Below are 12,587 nucleotides of genomic sequence, written 5' to 3'. Positions count from 1 at the left end.
AAATAATTCAAAATTGTCCATCAGCTATTGATTATACTGTATGCAAAAATATATTATATAAAAATAAAAACGCGAAATTTCGAAGAATTGTAATGAACCACCAAGCTCTAATAGAAATCAACCACTTGGAAGAAGCTTAAAATGATTTTGTAAATAATATTTATTATACTTGTTCCTAACCTCACTGCAATGGAGAATTTTCTCAACACCATTTATTTGTATAAATATGTAAATTTAAGATGGCCAATTTTCAAACTACAGTTAAAATTAAAAATTAAATGTAAGATTTAAATATATTGTTGCATAACTATTTCATCTTAAACTATGATTATTTTGTTTTATTAAATCGATTTATGTTTAATGAAATTGTAGAATATGGTAATGGGCATTATGTGAGTCACATTCAACATTCAAATGGACAATGGGAAACGCACAACGATTTGACAAAAAAAATTCTAAATTCTAATTCCCCACAAAAATAAAAATTTTCTATTAATTTAATTGTTTATACTAAATGACAACTGCTAGCTAAATTTAAATTTTCGCAACAACATATAGATTTTAATTATTTTATCATAAGGCTACAGAATTTCTGATTTTTCATTTAAAGGTGTAAGGTAATATTGATGTTTTTATGCACTATTAGGTAGTTCGTACATTTAATTAATTTACTAAATGATAAATGACACTTTAATTTCTTTTAATTTTTAAAATAAATTATAATATTAAATAAACAATTGATTATATTCAATATATTAATATTTTAATATTTTAATAAAGTTAAATAATATTATATATCTAATTTTAATGTCTTGTATCTATTGTATACATCTAATGCCTGTATAATTTAATAGTTACACTTTCAGCTGCAGTAATTATTTTTAGTTTTCATACTGTTATTAAACATTAAAAGGAATTCTTTTTCTTAAATTATATTTATCATATGTGATTTATATGAAAAATGAATAAAAACAAACCGTACTTAAATTACTATCAATTTGACATTTGATTGCTTAAAAACAATCCCAATGAAGAAATGCATATATTTTTCTACTCTAATTAGAGTCTAATAAGATTTTTCTGCATTTTCATTATCGTTAATATTAAATAAGATTTTTAAACAATATTTTTAACTCAATTGTTAACTTAATTGAACATGAACCCAATGAACTTAACTTAAATGGGTCATAAAATATCATTAACTCACCCAGCCTTGGTATTCAACATGGTTCGTTCGCAACGTTCGGTAAACGTTGCGCGTTCTTCATTTATGGTGAAGATGTAAAAAAAGAGAAGATAAAGAAACTCCATAATGTTCTTAATGCATTTCTGTGCTATTCGTTTTCGATTTATGTTCTCGGAATTTTATCGATCCTTCACAAAAGCCGTTCTAATTGCAAGATAGTTTTCCAAATTATATACAGGTATATATTCCGCGTGGCACGGTTGAGCTAAACAGATTAAGTGCTCCGTACGTTGTCTCAGATATCGAAGAAAACATTTGAATTCGAAGTATACAGCGAATTACATACAACACGTAATAACTCGAGAACACTCTATTTACAAACCCTAGTATGAGTCCATTTATATATATATAAATATTATATACTGACAGGTATAGAGACGTATGTTGAGTTTGATTTTTTACGTTTAACAACTCTGTATTGTACGGTCTAATATTAAGGATTGTATTCGAAATTAAGTTACACTGTGCGTTACACTAATATCGTTATTGTTATACTTTTAAGAATTTTTTCCCCTCGTGTTCGCTTTTTATTCGCTTGCAACGAACCCGTAAATGTGCTTATTCGAAATTTCCAAATTTACTGAATAATCCACATAAATTGTTATTCTATAGTAAAACGTCTTTGAAGACGGTAATATATTAAAAAGCATTTTTATATACGTGAGTATACTTTCATATTTTTCCTACTTTCGTTGTTGACAGTATGCTATACTTTTTTGATGCTACTACATGAACTTTACACGCGTTTAAATCTTGTTATTTTGCCAGTACGATACAATTTTTCACTGTAACATTTTAATAAATAATGGTCTATGTTAAAACGCAAGCCCTCGTACAACTTCCAGTGCACTTCAGATAAATAATTTTGAAAAAGTTGACAAATGCTATACATCTGCTTTAAAACGAACGAACAAAAACAACTATTGTATTTAATTTTTTTAAACCTTTATGTTTTCACTGTACTTTAACTGTACGGGAGACTTAATTAGATTTACGCTAAACCCTAATCGATTATATCCATATATGTATCAATAATCTGAGCATAGGCGCTATTTATGGAGGGGTTTGGATGTACTTAAAACCCCCCAATTTCGAAAATAGCACCCCCAAATGTATTCATATTAATTTACCTTTAAATATTCATCACTCATTATGTATAGAAAAACAGTTTTTGTTGTATAAATACAAAAATTTATTTATTAAACAATGGTGGTGGAAGTTCGTTCTTCGTCTCTTCGGTCCTTGAACTGGACAATTTTAATAGGTAGGGATGTCAGATTTTGAAATCCCCAAACCTAAACCATCACATTGAATGACTCTTTTTTTTTTTTATTTTGATATGTAAACAAAATTAGTATATCTTTTTTTAATTTAAATATTTATTGGCTATTACAAAAATACATTATTATTGTATTTAATCATATCGATTAGATTACCATAATATAATTATATAATGTGCTATTATTCTATGATTTATTATTAAATGATATAATATTAAATGTTATTTTCTCTCGGCTTCTATTAACCGGGATAATCTGAATGATCAGCTGGAACGAGTGGCAAGCCTAATAGTAAATATACTAAATTTTAAAGAAATGTTAAGTCATTTCTTTATCAAAACGGTTCTGAGCAAAGTTTCAGTATAAAAATCAACGATTTATAATTATATTTACCATTTTTCTTATTATTGGTAGGTTCTTTTTTATCAACCTGTTTAACATTTTATTGTTTAACAAAAAAAATTATTTTTTTTTTTAAACTAATATTTATTTGTGTTTAAAGTTTTATTATGATTGAATGGACCATATTTTTTTAATAAACATTTTATGTTATTGATATAATGAAACTGTGTACCTTAACTGTTTCAGATACTTGTAATATACATTTGAGCAAATAATATTTCAATTAATTTAATCCGAAACCTTTCCTCAAAGTTAAACCGAAAGGTATATTTGAATTATTTTTACATATATCGAGTTCAATACACAAATTACACGTAGCGTTATCTAAAAACGTAACGGTGTATCGACAGGTACGTGAAAGTGTAAACGTTATTCGGATGATCGACGTTAAAAATGTTTAAGTTGTACGCTCGTGTTGACGTTTGACTCAAAGGTATGATTATTTTATTAATATTGTAGCAGAGCAAAAACGTTTTCCGAAGAATGATTTTCCCATTACAACTTTCATCGTTTATTTGCGGGTGTATGATACGCGATCTTTAGTGTATCATATAATAGTTAAATGCTGGTAAATTCTGTGCACTCTAACTCGGGGATTGGCGTGGGCCTGTGTGGACTTGGGTTAGTACAGTAAATATTATGTAACATCTGAGTGTACACGCTAAGATTCCCGGTTCATCGTGAACTGCGCATAATATTTCCACTCAACTGCGCGTATACGATTATCATCGTCTGTCGGATGACCTGTCGGATGAAAAACGTCAAAAACTGTGTTAATCGCATTAGAGTAACATCGATACCGTTCAATTACCGCGGCCGAGGTACTGACCTTGTGTTCATTACTGTAATCTATCGTTCAAATGTTAAAAAAAAAAAAAAATAAATAAATAAAACAACGTCAAGTGCTGATGTGATCAGTAGACAACGCTTTTGGACGGCTGTTTTTAGTATTATTTCCACGCTGTTGAGTGTATAATACATCAACATTTTACGATGAATTACCATGCATGGAAATTTGTTCATATATTGTTCTGTGGCTTTGTGCTCATCCTTGTCGAATGAAAATTTAAAATACACTCGTATAGTATTTACTACCGAAAGGATAACAGTGTAGGATACGGTCAACAGGAAATTACGATTCCGCTCACCTTTCTGAGGGGAGGGGATCAAAAATATAGCGTTAAAAAACTTAAAATATGTTGACTGCTATAATTTTTAATCGCTGTTGCAATCGCTCACTGTGAATTTAATTTAAAATATAAAAAGTTAAGAACTTCAAAGATATTGTGTGTGGTAAAAAATCTTTCTATAATTTAAAATGTTACGTTGTTGTAATTATCAAAACAGTAATTCAATGTTTTTTTTTCCGGATACATTTTGATTGTAAAAATTCTTATGAAATTCGCAAATCGTTATTAAAAAAAAAAAAAGTTAGCACAAACATACAACGTCTTGTAGGAGTGGTGGAAACGTTTGTGGGGACTGCGTGGGTTTGAATCCGCGTGGTTATGCAAAACGTGCAAATCGTATTATTACTATTGGTATGATATTATTATTGTGTTTTATTGTTTGCAACAAGGGTAGTGCCACGGAGGAACGAAGCGGCCACACGACAGACAGACATCCTCTGAAAACAATAATAATAATAATAATAATAATAATATTACTATTGTGCACTCGTTGTCTGCGGTGATTCGGGAATCGCGGTACGAGCGTCATCCGCGACCGATAACATATTATTACCAGTCGGTTTCGCGTAAACGAAATATTTTGCCTTTCAGACTTATCGTAGTGTACACACCGAACAATGTAACTGTCTGCCTACCACCAAGACCAACGCTAAACTAACCTACGCACACCGTAAACACGATCATAACATAATAAATAGGTACACCGTCGTCGCGTTTGTGCGCTAGAAAACGATTCATTTGCGGACGATTCAATATCTCCATTGATAATTAATGTACCGTGATAACTGTTAAAACATTATTCTCCATATTTTGTGCTTCTACACTATTATTATTATTATTATTATTATTAATATTATCATCATCATTGTCTTCGTAATGATTATTATCGCAGCACCAAAACGGTATAATTATTTTTTTTAACAATCATCAAGTCTTGATCGAATATTTTTTTTATAGACCAGAGATGGGCAACTCGAAGATACTAGAGGGCCAATTTTTAGAAAATTTAAATCTAGCGGGTCAAAGCATAGAAAAAAAAAAAAGAAAAAAAGGAAAAAAAGGTCATTCAAAGTATGAATTTTAATTAGCATTTATATATACGGAAATATTAAATTCAACACACACGATAGTATAATCCGAATGGTACGAAGAAACTGATATAGTTAAATAGTTTGGTAATAGCTATGGTTGAAAGCCATACTTATACATTCATATGACATTTAGACATTTAACGATGTTAATACTAGATAACAATTATTATATTGATGAGTTAGAGCATAGACGATAAACTTTAAAATTATATGATGTAATTTTAAAATACATCTCGGGCCAAATAAAAAAGGCTCACGGGCCGGATGCTGCCCGCGAGCCACCAGTTGCCCACCCTTGTTATAGACGAACAGCGCAAATGGGTTCATGCTGATAAAATATATTCTATATTTGCAAAAATCATTTTGTGTTAAGTACAGAACAATCAAACACGTAACAAGCTATATATATACTCCGAGTCAACTCGATTTATATCAATATTTATAAAAACTATAAGTCTCATAAGTTATAAATGCTTTTATAATGGTATTAAATCCAATTTTTTATTAAAAAAAAATAAGAAAAATTATACAGGTTCCTTAAAGTCTATGTGTTTTATTTATAAAAATCAGCTGTATATCGTGAAAATCCCTGAAAAATGTAGGTACTTTATTCAAAATTGTATTAAACACTTATTATTCAACGCAAAGAGAAATATACTAAATGAACTATAAAAATTATAATAATGGAATTAGTTTTCAAAGCGAATAGCATATTATTATTATTATTATTGTATTGCTTTATATAGAATTTTAATGAACTAAAAATTAATATTTCGATAGAAAGTTCAATAAAATCTGGTTTGTTTAAGATGTATTCAAGTTAAAAGTTAATTGTCTGGACTTTTCTATGCTTTTAAAGTTTACATGGCTGGTGTAATATAGTTTTAATTTTACCCACTTAAAACTTGAAACGTTCATAAATGTTCCAAGAAAGCTTCTTGTCCATGAATAATCTATAATTTTCAATAATTACATAATAAATTAAATGCTGAAGAGCTTACATTTTTAACCTATCGCGTAATATGATATTACTACTTATTAAGTAACAATAAGATTTACTGTTAATAACAAAATTATTTTTCGTTTATCGATTTTGCTTGGTTATTAAATGTATGATTACAAACTCTTTTTTTCGGTTTACCAACATGTTTCTTATTTCATGTATACAATTTTTGTATCTTCTATACACACTACATATTATAGATACTATATAGTGCATTTATAGTCCTTGTGTTATGGGTATATAAACCTGGTTTCTTAATAAAACCCTTCGGTTTATATGTTATCTCTATAAGATTTTATCTAATTTTACTTTACACTCAACAAAGTAATTAAAAATAAATTCACTACATAGATTTAAAACAATATTTTTATACTTAAATAAGAATTTATTTTTCTCAATCATAAAATAAATAAATTACATTTCATACCCGAGTATAAATAAAATTCGTAAAATTTAACAATAGTTTATATTAATAATCAATAAAAATACTTCTATTAAAATATATTCATAAAATAGATGCAGATTATTTCAACCATTCGTGAATGTATTAAATTTTATTAAATTAAACTTTATTTCTCTACCATACATAATATGTTGAACAACTATATTACAGTTGTTTAAAATTGTTTGTGACTAATAAAAAAATATAAAACATTTATATTTTACAAATATTTTAATATTTTGCATACAAATATATTTTGTCACGTCATGAAATTATTCAATACATATTTTATATGGATATTAACAAACCAAATTGTTTAAGTCATCGATTTATTTTTCGCATTTCACCAAAGGTTAATTAAAGTCGATTATAATTAGGCACATCATTTTATATAACAGATAAAAAATGAATTCACAGAATCACAGGATTTTCACGTAATCTCAAAAATAAAAACACAAATCTTACGGTCAAAAACGTCAAATCATTTTCGTAGGCTACTAAACTTCGTGTAAAAGCATCTCTAATTGTATCCCGTAGCACACGGAAAAAAATATTTAGTTAAGTCAACCGAAATTATATTTATTTCAACTAAAAAAAATAGTTGCCTGGGGGACAGCTATAAAATTAGCTCAAGTTACTAATATGATTTAGTTGAACAATTATAGTTGAAGTAGCAATATGTATTATAGTTGAATTTCAAAACTACAAAATAATATTTATTTCGACTAAAATAAATAGTTAAACCTGTTATCATACTTAGTAGGGCCAACTAAAATTGAAGTAGCTATTATTAAATATTTGCTTATGTTGACTATTATTTATTTGAATTATAGGAATATCTACTATTTTTTTTTATATACCAACTAAAATTATAGTTACTTTTTTAGGAAATTTATATTTGTTACAGCTATAATATATAGTAACAATTACTATATTTTATTGGCAGCCTCCCCCACCACCAAAATGTATTTTGAATGTTATTAACTATAAAAGCATTTATATATAAATATAAAAAAATATGTAGTTAAGTCAACTGAATATATATATTTTTTTTTCAACCATAAAAAATAGTTGTCTGGGGGACCTATAAAATTAGCTATATATATTTGTATTGGAACAATGTAACTTTGTCTTAAACAACATAAAATATTATCTGATTGTGCAAATGATATGAATTAAATAAATATAAAATATACATAATAAATAAAGACCTTTTACTTGCAGTAATTATTTCCATAAAACAAATTAAAATTTTGGTTTGCTTTATTACCATTACACTAATAATAATAAAAAAAAACTTATATTATAGATATATAGATAGATGTTAATATATATAATACAAACAAAAGTTAAACATTGCACGCTTGCTTTATTGCCATAATAGCACAAATAATAATGTTAATAAGTAACATATTTTATATAAATATTATAATAGATACATATGTAGATATAATAGATTAATACACAGATATATGTAATATAAACAAAAGTAAAACATTGACTTGCTTTATTGTCATTACACAAATAATAAAAAAAAACATATACAATGTAGATCTATATAATATATATATAGATATAAAAATAATAACTATATAATATATAAAAAATAACTTATAAAGGGATAAAAATTAAATCTGAGCCAGATACACGGACTTCGTGTGACCTCTGATGTAATTGTTCCAAATTAATGCAAATATATTTTGGGATAGGGGTAACATTAAATGCCTGATAATGTTCGTTAAAATAATTTGTTTTAAATAGTTGGCATATTGCAAATGATAGGTTGACATCTGTAATAAAAATATGTTTTATTAATCCAAACGATGGTAACATATCTTCAATTTCGCAAGCATTTATCACTATACACATATTATTACAATTAAATAGAATATTTTTTATTTTTACCCAAGAAACAAACATTATATTATCATTAGAGAAATCAAAATTATTAGTTATAAAATTAATAATTTTAATTATTAATTTTATTATAGAACTGCAATGTTAACACATTAATCTTTAAAATCCGTCCAACTTAATTTAATAGGTAAAATATCTATAAGTTATGATTTTTTTTTAATAATTTAAATTTTATTTTTTTAAATATATTAAAAAAATGTATATAAAGTTAAAATTTTGAAAGAAAAAAATAAGATTTATTATTTGTATGAATGAGCAAATTAAAATAATATGAATAGGTACCTAATTTTAAGCCATTTATGAAAAAATCTTGTACTAGTATCAAAATAACAATAGGTTAATAACTTATGATATATACGTTATAATAATTTGTAATTTAGAAATTAGGTAGTTATTTAAATATCAAAATGTATGAAATATATTTTACCTGAAGAATATTCATTATTTTTTTTAGCAATACTAGTGTTCGAAGACCGTAATACAATTTCATTTAATAAAATTTCCTCCTCAACATGATTGTTGTCAATGGGTAATAATGTATTATCAATATCCGTTACTTCAAATTCCAAACTGTCCCAATCAATTGCAGGGTGTTTTGGTTGTAATTCAATGTTTTTAACAGCTAAATTCTACAATGTTAGAAGGGTTGTATAAGAAAATAAATATACATTACATTATTTCCCAAAAATAAATTTATCAGATAAACCAAAAACATTTCTCCCTTTTTTTTGATTATATAAAATGAAAAAATTCTTTAGGAGTTCATACTTTAAGATTTTTTAATTCTCCAAGATTTTTTAAAAATACTGATCGTTGACCAATCTTAGGAAACAATTGTGTGACCATGGTTTCAGTTAAGTTTAACAATGCCATTTCATTTATTTCTTCATCTAAATAAAATATAGGTAGGTACAATTTATTATTTGAATATAGGTATTAGAATAATGTTTCTTTGTATGTCTAATTTAAATTAAGCTTTTAATTATGGAAGATACCTTTAAAAACTTTAATGATTTCTGATGAGAATCCCCATTCTTTCAATTTTGACTCAGTATATATATCCATAGTATAACACTAAAAATACACAAATTCTATAAAAAAAGTGAATACTTTTAAATTTTATTAGAGGGTAAATTATATTTATTTTTTTTCATTTTAATAGATTTGTAGGTAGTTACATAAAAGAGAATATTATTTATAAACAATTAATAAAATCATGACTGACTTTCAAAAGCAGCGCAATAACGCATATTTTAGAGTTTTTAAGTGCATCTTTAAGAGCTAAAAAGTAACATTTTTTGTGCTACAACTTCCGAGCCCTGGTAATAACTAATGGGTAGGTATAGTAAAACAAATAAACTTACCTTATAAGGCTCAAGCAGAAATTGACAAAATTTATTGGTGCGAATAAAATAAAACGCGAGACACAACATTAGCACATTACAATGGTAAAATAGTAAGATACACAACGAAATTTAATATTTTTATATGTATTGGTAGACACAATATGGTTAATAGCGCCGTAAAGATCACGATAATCGGAATGCCATCAATGTAGCTACTAGCGGGGGGAAGAGAGGCCTTATACGATAACGGAAACATTGGTAAATCCCGAAGTTTCCTAAAATAAACAGTAGTTCTGTTATAATTATAGTTGAAATCACTAATATTTATAGTAAATACAACCACACCGTTTTTATATTAAATCTTAGCCGAGGTAATAAGTAACTGTAACTAAATAATAGAAATTGTACCTATAATTTTTCAACTATGATACTTTAGTAATATTTGCTAAATATAATTAGTAACAATAACTGAAATATAGTGTAACCACCTATAATTTTAATAGCTATAATTTTATAGTAATTTTTTTTTTCCGTGCAATTAACGTACGTGATAGTTCTAAGCTTAAGTTTTGATCATCGCACGTTCTATGGTAGTGACGGTTAAATTTTTTCCACAAAATTTCAGATTCAATAAAAAGCGTTTAGTCGCGAGTTTAGCGAGTAGGAATGTCGAATCACCATATGAATAATCATAGTATACTGATAGAAGTGTCATAATTTTATCTTTTTCGGATCCTTAAGGTGCACGGGAGACTTTTAGAATACTGGAACGGTAGATTGGTTCATTGGATAAAAGAGCGTGAGAACACCGGTGTTGTACAATATTGAAGGTACACAAAATTATGCTGACAAATCTCACAACCGTCTCATGAAGTCGGAGTCGCGAGTAGACCCACTGCCTAGCTACACGAAGATGAACGAATTCCAAGGGAGTTGGGAAAAGTTAGAAAATTAAGACACCGATTTCAACTAGACTCGGGTGATTAAATTCAAAACAGCGTGAATAAACGCGTAGTTTTTCTTTCCCGTGACGTCCGCCCACAGGAGCAGTCGCGATTTACGCGGTGTACATCCCTGTGGATTCGTTTTATACGTGTGTATTGTATACTACGTGTGCGCGTGTTCATATATATATGCGCTTGTGTATGGGTTATGGGTGTGTAAGCGTGCTGCGGAATTTTAATTAAAACAGTTTTTGCATAGTCACAGCATAAGGATTAAAATAATTGTTTTCGCCAGCAGATCGGAACCGTTTATATCTATATAAATACACGATTAATTCGACGAGACAACTTTGTCCGCAACCCATTTTTCGAGTCATTTTCCATTATATTACACTCGCGGTACCTGCCACGGTTTGCGGTGTGCTGCTGTACCTTTCTGCCCGGACGTCTAAACGCGCCCTCCCGCTAATTGCGTCCGCCGATCTTCTCCGGGGGGTAGGAACTTGTAAAAAACGGATTGTACTCCGCGAATCGTTTTCGTTATTAATAATGCTGTTGTTGTTGTTGTAACAGTAATTGTAGGAGTAATCGTTGATTGTGCTGTTGTTGATGAAACGTCCGCTGGTCGACAATCTGATCTCCCGTGGATCCCAGGAACTTATTATTATCATTATTATTGTGATTATTATTACCTATCCGGAGAAACGGTGCAACGGATGTCTTGCTGCTGCTGCGAATGACCGCACGGTAAGAATTCCAGCTGTTAAATATTTTGTAATCGAAAAATAAAGTCTCGGACGCATGTCGCGAACGTGGGTAGTGTTCGTGAACACGGATTTACTTTTAAGTAATTTTCGACCAAAACGTATAATGACCTTATATTAAAATATTACACAATATATTGTTAAATAATAAAAACGCATTTTCGTGATGCAGACGAGCTCAGGATCTATCTTTGGACCGACGATTAGTTTTTGACATATCCTAATGTAGTTGTTTGTACAGCAGTATGCCTACACGTTGTGTGCCTGTGCCTGCCCACAACGTGACGCAATTAAGACGTTTTCAAAAATGTTTTAAAGTCTACCGCGGAGAACATACATTTGTTATCAACTTTTAAAAATTATTTGTTCATACCGTGGACGCGTACACACCTTAATTATTTACCTTACACTTAATGGTAATAGCGCACGCACATAAGGTAATTCTGTGTGTCTGCAGAAATGAGCAAAATACTTTAAGATATTTACATCGTAACATATCGTATACATCAATATTTATCAACTAAAAACACTCGTGATGAACTATTATTAGAGTCACGTTTAAACAAAAGTTTAAACTCCTTTTGTTTATCATTGACATTTTTTTTTTAAAAGAAATTTGAGGATCAAGCTTATTATAATATTTTATTTTTATAGAAGGTAAAGCCGGGACCCAACAGCAAATTTAAAATAATTACAGGTAAACTTCGGTGTGTCGCAACTGAAAGGCATAAGATTGTGGTACGACGAACAAAAATATATATACCAGTATATATTAAAAATAAAATGGTGGTTTTATAATTTTGTCATACAAGGGGATAATTGTATTATGTAAAAGTATTTCTCATTTCGCGGTGTAAAAAAGAAAATTATTAATTCTAGATGATTGTTTACTTCTAGTATGGTTAGTAATACATTTTTTTTCTTTTCCTTGATAATTTAGAATATAAAACTACCATAAAATA

The 12,587-nt window shown here is 28.3% G+C and overlaps 1 protein-coding gene across 1 annotated transcript; it reads right to left on the bottom strand.

The window, feature by feature from the left end:
• Nucleotides 1-8,265: 8,265 nt before the first annotated feature.
• Nucleotides 8,266-10,252, bottom strand: LOC112684640. The gene is made up of 5 exons (XM_025556256.1): nucleotides 9,936-10,252; nucleotides 9,567-9,645; nucleotides 9,340-9,461; nucleotides 8,999-9,200; nucleotides 8,266-8,444 (listed from the first exon to the last, which is right to left on the bottom strand). Exons 1-5 carry the CDS (start codon nucleotides 10,002-10,004, stop codon nucleotides 8,266-8,268), a joined length of 651 nt encoding a protein of 216 aa, XP_025412041.1. The 5' UTR covers nucleotides 10,005-10,252.
• Between the last annotated feature and the right edge of the window lie 2,335 nt (nucleotides 10,253-12,587).

Source organism: Sipha flava, unplaced genomic scaffold (assembly GCF_003268045.1).
Source record: "Sipha flava isolate LNK unplaced genomic scaffold, YSA_version1 253_pilon_pilon, whole genome shotgun sequence".
Classification (NCBI taxonomy): domain Eukaryota; kingdom Metazoa; phylum Arthropoda; class Insecta; order Hemiptera; family Aphididae; genus Sipha; species Sipha flava.
This window is presented reverse-complemented; position numbering and strand designations above follow the sequence as displayed.

What these genes read in the sequence shown, in the direction of transcription:
- LOC112684640 (XM_025556256.1), bottom strand. Translation starts at nt 10,004, where the DNA reads ATGTTGTGTCTCGCGTTTTATTTTATTCGCACCAATAAATTTTGTCAA. An exon ending in TTCTGCTTGAGCCTTATAAG is followed by an intron (nt 9,646 to 9,935) that starts GTAAGTTTATTT and finishes GTGTATTTTTAG; the next exon opens with TGTTATACTATGGATATATA. An exon ending in AAATAATGAATATTCTTCAG is followed by an intron (nt 8,445 to 8,998) that starts GTAAAATATATT and finishes TTTTTATTACAG; the next exon opens with ATGTCAACCTATCATTTGCA.